General features: G+C 38.1%; 1 protein-coding gene across 2 annotated transcripts in view; it reads right to left on the reverse strand.

Moving 5' to 3' along the window:
* Window positions 1-22,133, reverse strand: part of lancl2 (LanC lantibiotic synthetase component C-like 2 (bacterial)) — a 410,926-nt gene that overhangs the window by 349,802 nt on the left and 38,991 nt on the right. For both annotated transcript variants that reach the window (XR_007935304.1, XM_028804061.2), the window contains exons 5-7: window positions 15,377-15,523; window positions 14,402-14,584; window positions 13,280-13,456 (exon numbers count right to left, since the gene is read on the reverse strand). Coding sequence is in view for 1 of the 2 variants with exons in the window: in XM_028804061.2 (XP_028659894.1) it covers window positions 13,280-13,456; window positions 14,402-14,584; window positions 15,377-15,523 (507 nt within the window). In the remaining variant the exon portion in view is untranslated. The remainder of the gene's footprint in view (window positions 1-13,279; window positions 13,457-14,401; window positions 14,585-15,376; window positions 15,524-22,133) is intronic.

Below are 22,133 nucleotides of genomic sequence, written 5' to 3' on the forward strand. Positions count from 1 at the left end.
CAGGTGGATTCAAATTGTTCTATCATGGTGTGGATAGGAGCAGAAATGGAGTAGGGGTTATTCTGAAGGATCAGTATGTCAAGAGTGTTTTGGAGGTGAAAAGAGTGTCAGACAGAGTAATGATTATGAAGCTGGAAATTGGAGGTGTGATTATGAATGTTGTTAGTGCATATGCCCCGCAAGTTGGGTGTGCAAGGGATAAGAAAGAAGATTTTTGGAGTGAGTTGGATGAAGTGATGAACAGTGTACCCAAGGGACAGAAAGTAGTGATTGGAGCATATTTCAATGGGCATGTTGGTGAAGGGAACAGAGGAGATGAAGAGGTGATGGGTAGGTATGCTGCCAAGGAGAGGAATAAAGAAGGTCAGAGGATAGTGGATTTTGCCAAAAGGATGGATATGGCTGTGGTGAATACATATTTTAAGAAAAGGGAGGAACATAGGGTTACGTATAAGAGTGGAGGAAGATGCACACAGGTAAATTACATCCTATGGAGAAGATTTGATCTGAAGGAGATTGAAGACTGCAAAGTGGTGGCAGGGGAAAGTGTAGTTAAGCAGCATAGGATGGTGGTCTGTAGGATGACTTTGGAGATCAAGAAGAGGAAGAGAGTGAGGGCAGAGCCAAGGATCAAATGGTGGAATTTGAAAAAGGAAGACTGCAAGGTTGAGTTTAGGGAGAAGGTGAGACAGGCACTGGGTGGTAGTGATGAATTACCAGACAGTTGGGAAACTACAGCAGATGTAGTAAGGGTGACAGCAAGAAGGGTGCTTAGCATAACATCTTGATAGAGGAAAGAGGAAAAGGAAACCTGGTGGTGGAATGGGGAAGTACAGGAGAGTATACAGATGAAGAGGATGGCAAAGAAAAAGTGGGATTGTCAGAGAGATGTAGAAAGTAGACAAGAGTACAAGGAGATAAGGCGCAAGGTGAAGAGAGAGGTGGCGAAGGCTAAAGAAAAGTCGTATGATGAGTTGTATGAGAGGTTGGCAGAGATGGGTAGTAACATGTTACATACACTTGAGTAACTTTTTTTTTTAAAAATTGTACTTCTACAAGTAGTTTTACTGCACCATACTTTTTACTTTTACTTCAGTACATTTGTGAAGAAGAAATGCTACTCTTACTCCGCTACATTGGGCAACACTCAACTTGTTACTTTTTTTCATTTACACATTTATATATGCTATATTTTAGTTGGAGAGAAGTCGGCAGTGGATCTACTAAATGACTGTTTCACCAATCAGATGTAGCAACAATAATCACATGACTCCGTTTCACCAAACAGACATAGCAACAATAATCACATGACTCCGTTTCACTAATCAGACTTATCCATGCAGTCACATGACCACACACAAACTTCCTGCGTCTGCAGCCTTTGAGAAAGTTTTTAGTCATACAGGGCTCCTGATCACTGCTAAACGGTCACAGCATCACTGCAGGAACCTTGAGAGCCAACTCCTGCTGAAGCTTAAACATCACTTCACTAAATGAAGAACAAGCAAGTTTTAACCAAACATGCACAGACACACACAGTCAAGGTAAAGTGAGACTTCTTGTATGTGCAGAAGCTGCCTTGTTCTAATGTTATTTTTTATCAGCTGTGCTATTCGGAGGGCAAGTGAATATGCAGTATTATACTGTCAGTGTACAGTATATCTTGTCACCTTAAGTAGTTTTCACTTGTCAAACACACATGTTACCTACTGTAGGTAATGGCTTCAAAAGCTTTGTTGTAAAAAACTGAGATTTGGAACATTGTGTTATTTGTGCATCTTTATTTTGTAAATATATTATTTATATTTACTCATTTTTTATTTTGTTATTTGGAAATAGCAGAATTTACACATTATTTTATATTTGTCTGTATTATTACATTTCTAAAAAATAAATCATTTATTATGATCAAACAGTTACTCAGTACTTGTATAGTCTTTTCACCAAATACTTTTTTACTCTTACTTGAGTAATTTTTTGGATGACTACTTTTTACTTCTACTTGAGTAATACAGTGATCCCTCGCTATATCGCGCTTCGCCTTTCGCGGCTTCACTCTATCACGGATTTTATATGTAAGCATATTTAAATATATATCGCGGATTTTTTGCTGGTTCGCGGATTTCTGAGGACAATGGGTCTTTTAATTTCTGGTACATGCTTTCTCAGTTGGTTTGCCCAGTTGATTTCATACAAGGGACGCTATTGGCAGATGGCTGAGAAGCTACCCAACTTACTTTCTCTCTCTCTCTCTTGCGCTGACTTTCTCTGATCCTGACGTAGGGGGTGTGAGCAGGGGGGCTGTTCGCACACCTAGACGATACGACGCTCGTCTAAAAATGCTGAAAGATTATCTTCACATTGCTACCTTCTGTGTGCAGCTGCTTAGTGAAGCGACATGCTGCACGGTGCTTCGCATACTTAAAAGCTCAAAGGGCACGTATTGATTTTTGACTTTGTTTTTCTCTGGCTCTCTCTCTCTCTCTCCCTGCTCCTGACGGAGTGGGTGTGAGCTGCCGCCTTCAACAGCTTTGTACCGGCGGTGCTTTGCATACTTAAAAGCCAAACAGCCCTATTGATTTGTTTGCTTTCCTCTCTGTTTCCTTTGAAGAGGAAGATATGTTTGCATTCTTTTAATTGTGAGACAGAACTGTCATCTCTGTCTTGTCATGGAGCACAGTTTAAACTTTTGAAAAAGAGACAAATGTTTGTTTGCAGTGTTTGAATAATGTTCCTGTCTCTCTGTTTCTGCACAAATCTGTGACCCAAGCATGACAATATAAAAATAACCATATAAACATATGGTTTCTACTTTGCGGATTTTCTTATTTCGCGGGTGGCTCTGGAACGCAACCCCCGCGATGGAGGAGGGATTACTGTATTATTTTGAAGTAACGCTACTCTTACTTGAGTACAATTTTTGGCTACTCTACCCATCTCTGGAGGTTGGACACTGAGGAGGGAGAAAAGGACCTGTACCGATTGGCTAGACAGAGGGACCGAGCTGGGAAAGATGTGCAGCAGGTTATGGTAATAAAGGATAAAGATGGAAAAGTACTCAAGTGAGGAGAGTGTGTTGAGCAGATGGAAAGAGTACTTTGAGAGGCTGATGAATGAAGAGAACGAGAGAGAGAGAAGAGGTTGGATGATGTGGAAATAGTGAATCAGGAAGTGCAACGGATTAGCAAGGACGAAGTAAGGATAGTTATGAAGTGGATGAAGAATGGAAAAGCCGTTGGTCCAGATGACATACCTGTGGAAGCATGGAGGTGTTTAGGAGAGATGGCAGTGGTGTTTTTAACCAGATTGTTTAATGGAATCTTGGAAAGTGAGAGGATGCCTGAGGATTGGAGAAAAAGTGTACTGGTGCCGATATTTAAGAATAAGGGGAATGTGCAGGACTGTAGTAACTACAAAAAAAATAAAATAAAATTGATGAGCCACAGCTTGAAGTTATGGGAAAGAGTAGAGGAAGCTAGGTTAAGAAGTGAGGTGATGATTAGTGAGCAGCAGTATGATTTCATGCCAAGAAAGAGCACCACAGATGCAATGTTTGCTCTGAGGGTGTTGATGGTGAAGTATAGAGAAGGCCAGAAGGAGTTGCATTGCATCTTTGTGGACCTGGAGAAAGCATATGACAGGGTGCCTCGAGAGGAGTTGTGGTATTGTATGAGGAAGTCGGGAGTGGCAGAGACGTATGTAAGCGTTGTACAGGATATGTATGAGGGAAGTGTGACCATGGTGAGGTCTGCAGTAGGAGTGACTGATGCATTCAAGTTGGAGGTGGGATTACATCAGGCTCTGTGCCCTTTCTTATTTGCAATGGTGATGGACAGGTTGACAGACGAGATTAGACAGGAGTCCCCGTGGACTATGATGTTTGCTGATGACATTGTGATCTGTAGCGATAGTATGGAGCAGGTTGAGGAGACCCTGGGGAGGTGGAGATATGCTCTAGAGAGAAGAGGAATGAAGGTCAGTAGGAACAAGACAAAATACATGTGTGTAAATGAGAGAGAGGTCAGTGGAATGGTGAGGATGCAGGGAGTAGAGCTGGCAAAGGTGGATGAGTTTAAATACTTGGGATCAACAGTACAGAGTAATGGGGATTGTGGAAGAGAGGTGAAAAAGAGAGTGCAGGCAGGGTGGAATGGGTGGAGAAGAGTGTCAGGAGTGATTTGTGACAGACAGATATCAGCAAGAGTGAAAGGGAAGGTCTACAAGACGGTAGTGAGACCAGCTATGTTATATGGGATGGAGACGGTGGCACTGACCAGAAAGCAGGAGACAGAGCTGGAGGTAGCAGAGTTAAACATGCTAAGATTTGCATTGGGTGTGACAAGGATAGATAGAATTAGAAATGAGTACATTAGAGGATCAGTTCAAGTTGGACGGTTGGGAGACAAAGTCAGAGAGGCGAGATTGCGTTGGTTTGGACATGTACAGAGGAGAGATGCTGAGTATATTGGGAGAAGGATGCTAAGGATAGAGCTGCCAGGGAAAAGGAAAAGAGGAAGGCCTAAGAGAAGGTTTATGGATGTGGTGAGCGAGGACATGCAGGTGATGTGTGTAACAGAACAAGATGCAGAGGACAGAAAGATATGGAAGGAGATGATCCGCTGTGGCAACCCCTAACGGGAGCAGCCGAAAGAAGAAAAATTTAAAAAGCATTTGGCATACATAAGAACAATTAACCAAACAATCTGTCACTTAGAGAGGTGCGCTCTAAGTGTGCGAAAGTTTAGAACTAATGAATACTCAGCTAGAAGTACAATGCATAATTTGAACTGTCAAGGAATAAGAAACGCAGATGGTTTGGACTTCGCAAACTGAAGAGAAGCATGCCTGTCTGAAGTCTCATGTTTTCATTAAAAATGACAGAAGGGGGATTGGTGCACTGGGGATTGGGTTTTAGGCTGAGATTGTGGTTTAACAAGTTGTACCTGGAAAGCATTCATACACTGGCTTTGTCAGACAGCATGTTACTGGCTGTCAGAAAAGGAGGAAAACTCACAACACTTTGGAAATATGAAACTGTCCTGGAAAGTTTTAACACAGTTGTGTAATGCTTCATGCCCTACGATTTCCAGCCCATTATCTGGCATTCTCAGGCAATGAGATCAGCAACTACAATCATCAAGTTTGACATCCTCTATGACTAGAGGTCATGTAATGTGGCACCAGCTTTAGTTGTGCCTAGTAAGAGTTTAGCCTTTAAGTTGAGATGGAAAAAAATTGTATCATTTTAAAATATTTTAATTCCTGAAGGTGTTAGGCCAAGATGAAAGGCTCAGAACCACAGGCCTAGAGAAATCATGTGACATATGATCACATGTGTATCAGTAGTATGCTATAGTTAAGCATTTGCTTTGATTAATGTATCTATTGTCCAAAATCATACTGTGAGACTACGCTCAGCAGTAACCAAGATTATTTCCGCTTTGCTGCATTGAATTTACATTAGTGGCAGGCCTTGATCAGATAGTACAACATTTTGGAGATCCTTGGCTTAAAAATGTTTGAGAATTCCTAAGCTAAAGGGAAAAGGGGTGTCTTAACTTGGTCTTCAGAGTGAATAATCTGCACTAGTTATTTACAAACAAAGAGAATATAATGTTACAGTGTGATGTAACTTTATACAATTTATAAATATGCAGAAAAATATAGTTCTGTTAATTAATGGTTAAAGATATTACACAGATTTTTATGTATCATAAATATACACGTGTGAACTGTAGAAGGAACTGCATTTCCTAAAATTCAAGAGAGAGAAAGGAAGTAGTATGGAGATTGTTGAAAGCAAAGTTTCAAACTTCAATACGATACTAAGAAAAGTATTGAAATACAGTATATAATGTAACTCAATAAAACACTAATTTAAATAAACTACAATTCTGTATGCACTAAAATCTTAATAACAATTAAAATATATAACAGAAATATTAGTCACTACATGCAAATACTTCAAGTAGTGCAAACTTTTGTAAGAGTAAAGTTCTGTATACAAAAAGTGAAGAAGTTTAAATTCAGTCAACAGTTTGGTTTTTTTACATTGATGAAAATAAATACTGTTACTGGGGTAATTCAATGAAATGTTACAAATGTCATTGACTGTTAAATGAATAAGTGTTTCAATATTGTATAAAGAGTGTACAAAAAATTTTAAACATTAAATAAATATTCAAGTAAAAAGACCATTAATGTGGTCTTTTATAAACAACTAGCAAAATACCCGCGCTTCGCAGCGGAGAAGTAGTGTGTTAAAGAGGTTATGAAAAAAAAAGGAAACATTTTAAAAATAACGTAACATGATTGTCAATGTAATTGTGTTGTCATTGTTATGAGTGTAGCTGTGTTTTATATATATAAAATACACACACACACATATAAACATATATATACATATACATATACACATATATATACATATCTACATATATATATATATCTATATATATATACATATACAAATCCACATATCAACATATATATATATACACATATATACACACACACACGCTTTATGGGTGATGATTGTTTTACTCTTTTTATCTTTATTTTATTTTATTGTAGAATCAACTCCTATCTGCGCACAGCAGGGCAGCCGTGGGCGGATGCGTATGGTGTATTCACTCCATGTTATCGTGCATTGCGCTGTCAGTCGTATTTTGATAAAAGAATTTGAACAACATATAAGAAGCGTATAAATTATTAAACAGTAAAACATTAACATTTAAGAAGTAAAGTTACATTAAGTACTACTGCAGTGCCTTCGGGTATACCTCATTTTTTGTTTGCCCATTACATGCTTAAATGTATACATTTTTTGGTGCACCTACCCGAGAACACGCGACATATAACCGAGCGTGGGAGAAGCATGGATTTTAAACACGCGTTGAGTTCATCTGCTGGTCTCCCTCGTGGAATAACTGGTAATGTTTGACTAAAATCTACAGCGAGTAAAACGACATTACCTCCTATTTTTTTTTTTACGATCTCTGAGATCTTGCTTTTTTTGGTTCAAGGCTTCATAAGGTCTTTTATGTTGTATGGTGTACTTATCCCAAACCATCATCTTTGAATGTTGCAAGACTTTCGCCTTGTATGTAGATCGGGGTAATTACATTCATTGCATTCCTAGTCTGAATCACAATCTGATTGTATGGGTGGTTACCTGGCACTGTAGGGTTGCCACCCGTCCTTTAAAATACGGAATCGTGCCGCGTTTGAGAATGAAATTGCGCGTCCCGTTTTGAATCAATACTGGACGGGATTTATCCCGTATTTTTTTTATCATTTTTTTTTTAAAGCAGCGTCTCATGCAAATCATCCCACACGCATTTTATGAAGATGCCTCCTTTCCTACTTTTGATTGGGTAATACTTGATGTCATCGTTAGTTTGATTGGTGTTTTTAACTGTCCAGTGAGGAGTGCGTGTCTTTTAAGTACAGTCTGCAAAGTGTTGGCACTGAGATGTGGCGTCAGCGCCATAGTTGAAGCCCCTAACGTTGCGGTCAGCAAGTCGGCTAACATCCGCCATGTGCCGTCTTTCAGTTGCGAGAAGCAGATCATAGAATGGTTGAAACTGTTGCCCCTAACGTTGCGCCACGGCGTGTGGTTCGTTTATACCTCGTGTCTTCTCATTAAACTTTTATCTCGCGAATATGTTATTGCAATCCGCAGCGGGAGCGTTTCTATAAACTTAATTTAAACTTACGTTTTACACCGTGCTTTGTTTCCCTTATGAACATGCTTGTATGCTTAACTCGCTCCGTTCTCAATTGTTTAATGAATTTTTTCTCTTCGCTGTTTGCGGCTGTTCCTCCATTTCCCCCTACTTCGTTCTTTTATCTCGCGAATATGTTATTGCAATCCTTAACGGGAGCGTTTCAATAAACTGATTGAAAATAGTTTTGCATTTACCTTTTTAGTAAAAGGCGAGCTTTTAAGCCTGAGAAATCACCCCGTAAATGCACACGTTTAATTGCACATGTGTTAATATGTATGCTTACACAGTATTAAAAGACAGTCAAAAATTAACGTCATTTACCTTCGTTCCCGCGTGTGACTCGTGCTGTAAATGTCTTCCTTGTTTTTAGTTCACGTGATTACGTAGGAGGCGTGATGACGCGATACGTGACTCCGCCTCCTCCATTACAGTGTATGGACAAAAAATATGTTCCAGTTATGACCATTACGCTTTGAATTTCGAAATGAAACCTGCCTAACTTTTGTAAGTAAGCTGTAAGGAATGAGCCTGCCAAATTTCAGCCTTCCACCTACACGGGAAGTTGGAGAATTAGTGATGAGTGAGTCAGTCAGTGAGTGAGTGAGTCAGTCAGTCAGTGAGGGCTTTGCCTTTTATTATTATAGATTGTTCAGAAAAGTAACACACAAACAGACCACTAACACACTTAAAGGCTTTGCATAAATGCGAATAGTACACATTGCATTTTTGTGTAAATAACTACTATATTTTTGTACTTTCCAAATTTTTTGCAAGAAAGACCAGCATGTAAATGAGACCACTGTGTGCCCTCACATACTAAATACACTCTCTGAAGCACAGCTGTAAATATAGTATTAGCACACAGAGGACTAGCACCACTATGCAGTTGAGCACTGAAAAGTTATATGAAAAAGTTATATGAATTAGTTTGGGAACCCCTCTTAATTCTTTTGATTTTTGTTTTTCATTGGCTGAGCTCTCAAAGTAGCAACTTCCTTTTAATATATAACATGCCTTATGGAAACAGTAGTATTTCAGCAGTGACATCGAGTTTATTGGATTAACAGAAAATATGCAATATGCATCATAACAAAATTAGACAGGTGCATAAATTTGGACACCCCAACAGAGATATTACATCAATACTTAGTTGAGCCTCCTTTTGCAAATATAACAGCCTCTAGACGCCTCCTATAGCCTTTGATGAGTGTCTGGATTCTGGATGGAGGCATTTTTGACCATTCTTCCATACAAAATCTGTCCAGTTCAGTTAAATTTGATGGCTGCCGAGCATGGACAGCCTGCTTTAAATCATCCCATAGATTTTCGATGATATTCAAGCCAGGCGACTGTGACGGCCATTCCAGAACATTGTACTTCTCCCTCTGCATGAATGCCTTTGTAGATTTCAAACTGTGTTTTGGGTCAATGTCTTGTTGGAATACCCAACCCCTGTGTAACTTCAACTTTGTGACTGATGCTTGAACATTATCCTGAAGAATTTGTTGATACTGGGTTGAATTCATCCGACCCGCGACTTTAACAAGGGCCCCAGTCCCTGAACTAGCCACACAGCCCCACAGCATGATGGAACATCCACCAAATTTGACAGTAGGTAGCAGGTGTTTTTCTTGGAATGCGGTGTTCTTCTTCCGCCATGCAAAGCGCTTTTTGTTATGACCAAATAACTTGATTTTTGTCTCATCAGTCCAAAGCACTTTGTTCCAAAATGAATCTGGCTTGTCTAAATAAGCATTTGCATACAACAAGCGACTCTGTTTGTGGCGTGATTGCAGAAAGGGCTTCTTTCTCATCACCCTGCCATACAGATGTTCTTTGTGTAAATTGCGCTGAATTGTCGAACGATGTACAGATACACCATCTGCAGCAAGATGTTCTTGCAGGTCTTTGGAGGTGATCTGTGGGTTGTCTGTAACCATTCTCACAATCCTGCGCATATGCCGCTCCTGTATTTTTCTTGGCCTACCAGACCTGGGTTTAACAGCAACTGTGCCTGTGGCCTTCCATTTCCTAGTTCCATTCCTTACAGTTGAAACTGACAGTTTAAACCTCTGAGATAGCTTTTTGTAGCCTTCCCCTAAACCATGATACTAACAATCTTTGTTTTCAGATCTTTTGAGAGTTGCTTTGAGGATCCCATGCTGTCACTCTTCAGAGGAGAGTCAAAGGGAAGCACAACTTGCAATTGACCACCTTAAATACCTTTTCTCATGATTGGACAGATCTGTCTATGAAGTTCAAGGCTTAATGAGCTAATCCAACCAATTTGGTGTTGCAAGTATTGAGCAGTTACATGCATTCAAATCAGCAAAATTACAAGGGTACACAAATTTTTGCACAGCCAGTTTTTCACATTTGATTTAATTTCATACAACTAAATACTGCTTCACTAAAAATCTTTGTTCGGAAAACACCCCAGTACTGAGATGTTCCTAGGAAATGAAAGACATACCACTGTTATCTTTTTTGTTGAAAGTAGAGTAAACTATTATGCAGGCTGAGAGGGGTTCCCAAACTTTTTCATATGACTGTAAATGATTTCATTAGAAGTTCTCATGATGTGGAAGAGGTTTGTTTTACGACTGTTCATACAAACAAGACTTTGTCAAGTGCTGAAATAAACCTATGTACAGTAAGTGAACATACAAATCCTCAGACTTGAGAGTCAGATGGGAACATGGGAAGTGACATCCTTCACATCTTCTATAACTCTGTGATGACGGTCAGAGTGATTTTCTACACTATGGTGTGCTGTGTTGGGAACATCACTTGAAGAGATGCCCACCAAATCAACAAGCTAATTGAAAGGGCAAGCTCAGTTAAAGGATGCACTCTGGACCCCCTAGAGGTATTAGCAAAGGAGAGAATTAAAATAAAGCTGAGTACCATTATGAACAATGCTGTACATCCTCTCTTTGACACACTGACACAGAGTACTTTCAGCCAACAAATTATTCAGCAGAAGTATGTCAAGAAATGCTGCTGGGGCTCCTTCATACCAACAGCAATACACCTATATAATGCCTCTTTCTTTTTAATTAACTTGCTTTATAATTATTCTGGTGTGTGTTCAGACCAAAGTGTATGTGTTTATTTATTTACTTCCTCTCTCTTACTTACTTATCATCGTATTTATATATTTATTTAAAAAGCTTCTGTAAAATGCAAAATTTCTCCCTGGGGTCAAATAAAGTTCTATTGAACACACGAAGGATGCTGATGCTTAGGGGACAATGATAAGGATCCGGAGCTTAGCATGGCGACCAAAGAATGACTTTGTACTTGATCTTAACCAGTTAATAGGTATTTTGCAAGGTAAGGAAAACACAAAAAGAAGTGTACCAAGGTGATCTGCTTGCATATTTGATCCTATTGGTTTCCTCGCACCCTTTAGTTAGAGTAAAATGTCTGTTTTAGGAAATGTGGGCAAGGAGACTTAGCTGAAATGAGGAGTTGTGCAGAGCTGCCACAACTTCACCTTGTGGCCATTCCTTGAAGATATCAAGCAAAACAGTTATTCCCATAACATGCATATATTGTGACACCAGTTAGAGTGCACACAATGGAGCTGCAAAGAGAAACTACAGGTCGGGAAGTTGTCATGAGTTTGGTAGCTTCAAGGTCAAGCGTGGCACTATTAAAGAAAATAACACTTCCAGACTTGAATTAATGGGTGCTATGCTAAGAAACAATCTACTGAAGTCTTTAAACTTGGAAACACATATGTTTAAGATGTGGACAGATTTCATGATCACCTTGTACAGGATTCTTAGCTCAGGGCAAAAATAAAAGCATTTATTGCTAACAAAGTTAATGAAATTCCAAGTTTAACAAATCCAGAGTCATGGTCACAATCACCAAGAGTTGAGACTAGAAAAGGTCTTCTTCAGAGCCATATCTACTGGAATGGACCTAACCTTTCTGATGTTGCTCACTCAGACAGAAAATATTGGTAAAGAGATTCTGGATGATCAGATTCCTTTGAAAATGAAGCCCATGTTTCATGTAACAGTGCAATTCCACAGCAGTGACAAGGCAACTGAACCTGTGCTAGACCTAGAAAGACTCAGTAAAATGAAAGTTGTATTCAGAGTTCAAATTACTGGTGTTGACTGTACAGGCCCAGTTTATATCAAGATCAAAGGTAGTACAAAAAGAAATGGTGCCAAGTGGAGAAGGCAAAATCCCACAGCAAATCTGGAAATTGGTAGAAGAATGTTATCCAGGACAAAATAGACTTGTATGTTGATGCATATAGTAGTCCACACTTAATCCTTGACTATTTCGAGAAGTACAATTAATTTATCCTTTAGATATTAATACTAAATAACCAGTAAACTCTTTATCGGCAGGATGATGTTTTAACTTTATACAAATTGATAGTATGCGGGCCAATATAGTTGTGTTAATTAATAGTAAAAGATCAAATTGTAGTATTTCCTGAAGGACATTGAGTGCAAAAATGTCCTTTTGACTTTGCTCATCATCTTCAAAAAGTTAAATAGCCGATTAGCCTTTTTACCAAGATAAGATGGTGCCAAAGGGCTATGAGAGATCCTTACTGGTGTAGACAAAAATAATAAAGCTACTTCCCCAATCAACACCATTAATGTCGATAGTAGCATAACTTCCTCCATGCCCGAAGCACTCAATAAAAATCAGCTTCTCTGTTTTCCTTACGTCATGTGACAGATTGCTGCTATCATACCACAAAGTTTAATTTTTCCAGTAAGTAGCCTTGTCATTTTTGGTTATCAGACACACAATAGAATTTCTGTCAGATTTAGCAATACAAATATGGATAAAGTGGGTAGAGAGAAGTATTCTCCAAGCTTGAGAGTATTAGGTGTACTAAGTAAGAAATACTGAATCCAGTTAAACAGATTTGTATTTGCATCAAGAGCACAAAAGATCAGGCACTTTTTGTGACACAAAGCATAAAAAGAGTAATCATTTACTTTATTCAAACATACTTTGTATATAGGTTTTGTTGCATGCATTAGCAAATAGCACAAAATTAAATGTAACCCTTTTTATAGTGACTCCCCTACACACACACACACACACACACACACACACACACACACACACACACACACACACACACGCACACACATGCCAGTCCCACATATACCCAGTCAATTGAGCTGGTGAAAAATTAAACTCTCGACATTAGATTATTTTCCAACTTAACTGAATATATGGTGTGTGATATACCCAGTCAAACTGGAGTTTTAGTATATGTGGCACTACTTACTTAAAATGTATAAAACTGTGTTATGACAGGAAGAAAAAATAAAAACCTTCAATGCACATTTTAATCTCCCAAAAAAGGAGTCAAATCTACAAAAAATTTTTTAAAATAATTTAAATTCATAAAGAAGGTCCAGGTTCTAACTACTTGTAAAATAGTAGTTTCAGTACAATAGAAGCATAAGATCACTGACAATAAATCTAATATCATAATAATAATAATAATAATACATTTTAACTATTATTATTATTATTATAGTATTACAAAATCTCACCTTGCAAGCTCTGTACAGATACTTCTTATCCTGAGTTTGCTTGTAAAGAGACAGGAAAGAATAGCCATTTCCTGCTGTGCCATGACAGATTCCATATCCCTTTCTCAGCAGCCCTCTCTGCCAAATAACATCACTGCATTCCACTGCATCCTTCAGGTACTTTTCTTCTTTAAAAACCTTTAAAAAATATTTAGAAGCTATTAACATCTAAAAAAAATAATGTTTTACTAATAAAACCAGAATAGAATTACTACTGTAAAAATGATAAAATTTTGCAACTTTTCTTTACAAAGAATAATATGTACTACTGTGCTAGATGGTAGTGCTTTGAATTCTTATGGCACTATGGAGATAAATGGTGATACACATGAAATAGTGACTTTAACATAAGACAACATGATGTTCACAAAGATTCAGAACATTTTATTACCTTTATTGACAGTGACAATGGATATTTTAACTTGAACTGAATTTCATAGATGCAGCTAAGAGGAATGCTGCAAAAGTTGCGTGAAGGGACATTGTACAGTATATCTAAATTTAGTGCCACTGTTTGCTCTAAGGGAAAGCCACTACATGAGGGTATGTCTCAAATCCTGTTCTGCTTTTCTTTCACTGTGAAGACACAAACATCAGCACACAGTTTCAGTTCCAGGAAGGGCAACAATGAAACCAGTCTGATCCATTTTGTTCAAAAATGACACAACCCCTTCCAGTCACATAACCACAGTAAAGTACAGCATAAAAGGGATTGGAACCAGCAGACAGGTATTTTGACTGGGATCATCATAGAGGAGAATTCTGAGTGAGACGTTTTCCTTTTTATGCACAGAAATATTCTGTTCTGCAAACGGAGCGAAATGCCATCTAATACATGTTACAGACTGTAGCTTCTATTTCCATGATCGACAATGTAATGGTTTAAATGGTTAGTAGAAAAGACCTGTTCTACAGAACATTATTATCTAAAATAAACATTCTGTAGTATAAATAAGAACGATCAGAATAAATACCAGTCACATTAACAAAGCGGTAATTAGTAGATTGTTACATTGACTAAAGAATGCAGATATAGAAGCTTAAGTAAAATTCATTTTTATGTTGTTAAGATAAAATACTGACCTTATGGGCCTGCAAAATCATATGTATCACTCCAGGAGCACCATGACACCAGTGGACCAGACGATCTGTCTCATTGCTGAGAGATGATGGATAATTCCCAGATCTGAATTTTTTATGTCGCACATAATCTATGCTAGGTTTTATCAAGTCATTAAGAACTTCTACATCAACTTTAGCTTCTGGCTGAAAAAAGAAAGCATAAACTTTGATTTAGAAAGACAGTAATAAAATGCTCATTTAATTGAAATTATTTTGTCTGAAAGAAGTATCCAAAAAATGCACATTTTTCTTAAGAGTACTGCCTAAATTTCAGCAGAAGTGTGTCAAACACTACTGGGGCTCCTTTATACCAACAGCAATATGTCTGCATAAGGCCTGACGATGACTGTAATAGCCAAGTCCAGACTTTTCTTTATTTTGAACTTTTCTTGCTTTATAGCAACTTCAGTGTTTGTTCAGACCAAAATTTGTGTGTGTGTATGTATGTATGTATGTATGTATGTATTTATTTATTTATTTATCTACCTATTTATGTATTTATTTATTTAAATAGCTTTGGTAAAAAGCCACATTTCCTCCTGGGGACAAATAAAGTTCTATCTGTCTAAATGTTATTTCTAACAATCTAGCAAATCTAGCTCTTAGAACTCCTAAAATAATTCAGATTACTTTCAAAGAACAGAACTGTTTAAAGAAAAGAAAAAAAAAATACAGAAATGTATCTCTGTGGACTTTCTCCCACATCCAAACAACACACATCAGGTCAACTATAAATTTTAAATTGACCCCCAATTTGTGAGTGTGACCTGGGATGGAGTGGTTGGTTTCTGAATTTTGCTCCACATGCTTTCCCTTGTAACCTACCATAGGAGTGGTAAACCATATCATAGAACATGTAGAACTGTGTGTCTGATTTGAAACTAACTCTACCTTCTGCTTCAATCAAAATCTTAAAATAAACAAGGACTCATTTACCTGCATTAGCATGTAATAAATTCCTGCAAGGCCATGGGCTGCACCAATGTACTGTTTGCGATGCCACTGATACAAGAGAGGGCAGCGATCTGTTTTCCGTTCATCTTTTGAAAGATTTTTTCCAGATTCCAAAATTGCATCAACAACCTGAAAGTGTTAAAAAAGCAATATAAATAATCTATGACTGTACAATAAATATGCACTTACTGCAAAGCTTACTTATAAGCACAATTCTAGAAGTCTAGGCAAAAAAATTCTAAGTTGATTTCAGACTATTACAATTTTTTTTTTAATCACTTAATTCGCATGGGTCACTGCTGTTGGATGGTTGCGAGTCACTATTGCATTTAAAAGGAAAGGGTTGTGGGTGACTTGCGAAGTGGGTCATGGTGGGTTAACGTGGGTTAATTAAGTAACTGACATTGTGCTCACCAAATTTCTCCAAACTGAAGGCTATGATGATCATCCGTGAATCTCTAAGGTGAAGTTTTAATGACTGTCATGCCAATTAACATGGAATGGAAAGCAAAGACAGTAAGAAGGGTAAGAATAGGGCACAACAAAAAAAAATAAAATTAAGATAACCTACTCTAAAGATACAGTGCATCTGGAAAGTATTCACAGCACATCACTTTTTCCACATTTTATTATGTTACAGCCTTATTCCAAAACGGATTAAATTCATTTTTTTCCCTCAGAATTCTACACACAACACCCCATAATGACAACATGAAAAAAGTTTACTTGAGGTTTTTGCAAATTTATTAAAAATAAAAAAGCTGAGAAATCACATGTGCATAAGTATTCACAGCCTTTGCTCAATACTTTGTCAATGCACCTTTGGCAGCAATTACAGCCTCAAGTCTTTTTGAATATGATGCCACAAGCTTGGCACACCTATCCTTGGCCAGTTTCGCCCATTCCTCTTTGCAGCACCTCTCAAGCTCCATCAGGTTGGATGGGAAGCATCGGTGCACAGCCATTTTAAGATCTCTCCAGGGCTCTGGCTGGGCCACTCAAGGTCATTCACAGTGATGTCCTGAAGCCACACCTTTGATATCTTAGCCGTGTGCTTAGGGTCATTGTCCTGCTGAAAGATGAACCGTTGCTCCAGTCTGAGGTCAAGAGTGCTCTGGAGCAGGTTTTCATCCAGGATGTCTCTGTACATTGCTGCAGTCATCTTTCCCTTTATCCTGACTAGTCTCCCAGTTCCTGCCACTGAAAAACAACCGCACAGCATGATGCTGCCACCACTGTGCTTCACTGTAGGGATGGTATTGGCCTGGTGATGAGCGGTGCCTGGTTTCCTCCAAACATGATGCCTGGCATTCACACCAAAGAGTTCAATCTTTGTCTCAGCTGACCAGAGAGTTTTCTTTCTCATGGTCTGAGAGTCCTTCAGGTGCCTTTTGGCAAACTCTTACTAAGGAGTGGCTTCCGTCTGGCCACTCTACCATACGGGCCTGATTGGTGGATTGCTGCAGAGATGGTTGTCCTTCTGGAAGGTTCTCCTCTCTCAACAGAGGACCTCTGGAGCTCTGACAGAGTGACCATCGGGTTCTTGGTCACCTCCCTGACTAAGGCCCTTCTCCCCCGATCACTCAGTTTAGATGGCCGGCCAGCTCTAGGAAGAGTCCTGGTAGTTTCGAACTTCTTCCACTTACGGATGATGGAGGCCACTGTGCTCATTGGGACCTTCAAAGCAGCAGAAATTTTTCTGTAACCTTCCCCAGATTTGTGCCTCGAGACAATCCTGTCTCGGCAGTCTACAGACAATTCCTTTGACTTCATGCTTGGTTTGTGCTCTGACATGAACTGTCAACTGTGGGACCTTATATAGACAGGTGTGTGCCTTTCCAAATCATGTCCAGTCAACTGAATTTAACACAGGTGGACTCCAATTAAGCTGCAGAAACATCTCAAGGATGATCAGGGGAAACAGGATGCACCTGAGCTCAATTTTGAGCTTCATGACAAAGGCTGTGAATACTTATGTACATGTGCTTTCTCAATTTTTTTATTTTTAATAATTTTGCAAAAATCTCAAGTAAACTTTTTTCACGTTGTCATTATGGGGTGTTGTGTGTAGAATTCTGAGGAAAAAAATGAATTTAATTCATTTTGGAATAAGGCTGTAACATAACAAAATGTGGAAAAAGTGGTGCGCTGTGAATACTTTCCGGATGCACTGTATGTTACCTGGGCTCTTTAACCTTGCCCACTCTGAGTGAATTTAGTTGTACGGATGAATATGCCCTGTGCTAGGCTAGCATGCCACCCAGGCATTGCTTCCAGTTTTATACCAACAGCAGTAAGGATAGGCTCCATCTCTTTTTAACTATCAACAGTAAAACTAAGTTCAGAAAAATGACAGATAAATGGACAGAAAACAGAGTTTATATTCTAGCATAAAATGTAATGTCACCTTCCTCTGAAAGTTGCCAAACACAAAGGATGAGCATAATGGTATTATTCATTTAGATGATATAACTGACAGAGACTGTTAACCTATAAAACATACATTTACTTCCAGGAAAGCACCATTCTGTTGAAGAGTTTCCTACAATTTTGCTATGGGCAAATATAAAGATGGCAAATAAATAAATGTAATGCAAAAAATATATAATAAAACTTTCTACTGTAAAAATGTATAAATACATAAATCAAAACATAAAAAAAGAATACACCTAATACAGTAATCTCTCACTATATCGCGCTTCGCCTTTCGCGGCTTCACTCCATCGCGGATTTTATATGTAAGCATATTTAAATATATATTGCGGATTTTTCGCTGCTTCGCGGGTTTCTGCGGACAATGGGTCTTTTAATTTCTGGTACATGCTTCCTCAGTTGGTTTGCCCAGTTGATTTCATACAAGGGACGCTATTGCGCTGACTTTCTCTGATCCTGACGTAGGGGGATTGAGCAGGGGGGCTGTTCGCACACATAGACGATACGGACACTCGTCTAAAAATGCAGAAAAATTATCTTCACGTTGCTATCTTTTGTGCAGCTGCTTCCTGAAACGATATGCTGCACGGTGCTTCGCATACTTAAAAGCTCGAAGGGCACGTATTGATTTTTGCTTGCTTGTTTTTCTCTGTCTCTCTCTCTCTCTTTCTGTGCTCTTGACGGAGGGGGTGTGAGCTGCCGCCTTCAACAGCTTTGTGCCGTGGTGCTTCACATACTTAAAAGCCAAACAGCCCTACTGATTTTCCTCTGCCTTTATGACAGTCACTGCTCCTGACTCCTTTGAAGAGGAAGATATGTTTGCATTCTTTTAATTGTGAGACGGAACTGTCATCTCTGTCTTGTCATGGAGCAGTTTAAAGTTTTGAAAAAGAGACAAATGTTTGTTTGCAGTGTTTGAATAACGTTCCTGTCTCTCTACAACCTCCTGTGTTTCTGCGCAAATCTGTGACCCAAGCATGACAATATAAAAATAACCATATAAACATATGGTTTCTACTTCGCGGATTTTCTTATTTCGCGGGTGGCTCTGGAACGCAACCCCCGCGATGGAGGAGGGATTACTGTACTCCTAAAAATGATCTTGTCCATATATATTAATTGGGGTTTCACCAGTACTATTCATGGGTATTCATACTGGTCCAGATCACCCACCCCTCATAACTCTTATTTAGTACCAGCTCCGCCTTATAATTTTTTACTAATACCCAATGAGCACTGGACTTGGAGGTCAGTCAATGGAAAATTTAAACAGTGACTGAGCTTAAAGTAGAAGTTGCAAAATGGCTAGGTGGCTAGAAATAAAACTTAAAACTAACCAGAATCTTCTCCTTAGAATGGATGAGTAGGTAGCAGTAGAAAAATTTAAGTCAAATGTTTTTCACCAGAGCTGTCACATAAAAATGCGAAGTTAGAATATATCTATTCATACATTTTCAGAGCAGGATCATGGGGCAGCTAGAGCTTATTCCAGCAAGCATCAGACACAAGACAGGAACAATTCCTGGATGGGGCACAAGTCCACTGGAGGGTGAATGCATGCACTCACACACACATGTACGCGCACACACTAATTTACTTGACACACCCTTTCCTGGCATTTCAGTTTGGATACCAAACTTTTAGAAAAAGATTTCAAAATGCTAATGTGAATGAACACAAAACTTTTAACATGAATATTGTGTTTTCAAATTTAACAGTGTTTGTGTGGACTAAACCATGATAAGCTAGATATTCATTTCAGTTGCCAAAAATTACAATGAGGGCTTTTTTTTTTTTTTTTTTTTTTTTTTTTTTTTTTTTTTTAAATACCTGAAATACCAGTGTAATGCTGTACCTATTGTTGGCTAAATATTAAAAACATGTACAAACATGTACAAAAGTTATTATCAATTTTAATAAATATCATTAAGATATATGACATTTTAACTAGCTGTAGTAAGTGCTTACTCTCTCACTCTTATACTTTCAGTATCTCTGAAGGTTGGCAAACTAGAATTAGTACTAGGGATATTTTCAAAATATGTTACATAAAACAGGAATGTTACACAATGTTTTAAGAAGATGTCACATTTTTAGTAGAAATTTTAAAAAGGTGCTTTGTAAAATACAGAAATAAAGGATATTAACAAAAACATCTAAATTATCTAGCAAGGCATAGGAGAATTTTATCAGTCTATGGAAATTCAGCATCTTGTCAATTATTCCTTAAAAATTTCCTGATTATAAAATCCATAACTATTTCTGATCACTTCTAAAATAATTCAAGTTTACCATGATTGGCTTGTGTGATGAATGTTATAGATGTACATTACATTCTACTATGGGCAATATGTTCAGTCAGTACAATTCCCAAAACTTGCTTAAGATGAGTCATCAATATCAGCACAGTAAGTTTATTGCCATTAAAAGGAATGTTTACAAGGAATTTGGTTTGATGACTCTCAAACTGTACAATAATGTACAAAATTAGGATAATGGTAATAACCATTTGTCACCAACCCTCAAAAAGCAAACTAATAAAACACAGACATACTCAATCAGTTATACATCCATCCATTCATTTTCCAACCCGCTGAATCTGAACACAGGGTCACAGGGGTCTGCTGGAGCCAATCCCAGCCAACACAGGGCACAAGGCAGGAACCAATCCCAGGCAGGGTGCCAACCCACCGTAGGACACACACAAACACAGCAAACATACACTAGGGCCAATTTAGAATCGCCAATCCACCTAACCTGCATGTCTTTGGACTGTGGGAGGAAACCGGAGCGCCCGGAGGAAACCCACGCAGACACGGGGAGAACATGCAAACTCCATGCAGGGAGGACCCGGGAAGCGAACCCTGGTCTCCTAACTGCGAGGCAGCAGCGCTACCACTGCGCCACCATGCCGCCCATCAGTTATCCAGTTAAATAAAAAAGTAGTATAGAAAAGCTAGTCTTTAAAGTCAAAAGTTTTGCTAGCTTCAATTCTACATGTGCAGCAAATGTGATTGAGTTTTTATTAATTTTGGTTAACACTTTGAGAGCTCTTCTCTATTCTAAGAGAAAACATTTATTTTTCCTTAGACAAATGGAAGGATCAATGGACATATACTGACAAGAACATTTATTTAAATAAAGCACAAAATATTATTTAAATAAAATCACAAATGTTATGGTGTACGAAAAACTATTCAAGAAAAAATGTGAGCCTTAGATGTCTGTGCCCAAAGATCACATGATTTTTGTGGCATTATGCAAGTAGCTTGTTTATACAGGCTTGTAACAGAGTCAGTAACAGTTTAAAATGTGCAAGAAACATGACCCACTAAGAAAAACTCATTATGATTGTGTTAATTATTTACAGATGAAAGAAAACTTCAAAATCTGCAAGTGGATAATAACTATTAATGTGTGTCAAACACTAATGGTAATCTGAGTTTAGCATTTCTTAAAATATTAATAAACATTTGTTATGAAATACCTATAAAATCTTTACTGAAATAGAAACAGTTATAACACAAGATACTGACAGAAAATTGCAATTCTTGTAGTCCTAAAAATACAACTTGGGTATGCATTTATACATATATAAGAAAATAACTCCACCCTGCCAATGCATGGACTCTGCAAGACCTCTGAAGGTGTCCTGTGGTAACTGCTGCCTTAGATTGAACTTGATGTTCTAATGCATGCCAAAGATGCTCAACTGGACTGATATGTGGGAAATTTGGAGGTCAGAACAGCACCTCAAACTCTTTGATTATGTTCCTCAAACTATTTTGTTTAACTGGTGAAAGTAGTTTACTGATACATATACACACCTAAAGAGTAGTAGCACAGAAATAGTACTGAAAAATTCTTGTGAGGCTGTCTCAGCATAGACCTTTTTACCAATCAAAACACTGAACTTTTAAGTTAAGCATTGCCAAACTATCCCTAATCAACAATCTGATCACGGCATGATAACTATATATGACAGTTCTTACTTAATAAAACAATACATATTTTAAATGTGTCATCTGATTCGAAAGATATGAAAATTACATCAAAACAAAGCATATTATTTTAGCATAAAATGTACAGTGTCTTATCTGTTCATTGAAAATCCTTGGTGCAATGCCCAAAAACCTTTTAATAGTTTAGTTCCACACAGGCATCCTAAAGGTCACAGAACAACTATAAGTAACAGTTAGAAATATAAAATCTTGACAATTTGAGAGAAATCACCCATGGATGAAAAAGTAAAAAATTGCTAAAGTAAAAGCAGTCATATAAATGTAAAAATCAATTAACTCCAGTA

This window comes from Erpetoichthys calabaricus, chromosome 6, assembly GCF_900747795.2.
Source record: "Erpetoichthys calabaricus chromosome 6, fErpCal1.3, whole genome shotgun sequence".
In the NCBI taxonomy this organism is placed as follows: Eukaryota; Metazoa; Chordata; class Cladistia; order Polypteriformes; family Polypteridae; genus Erpetoichthys; species Erpetoichthys calabaricus.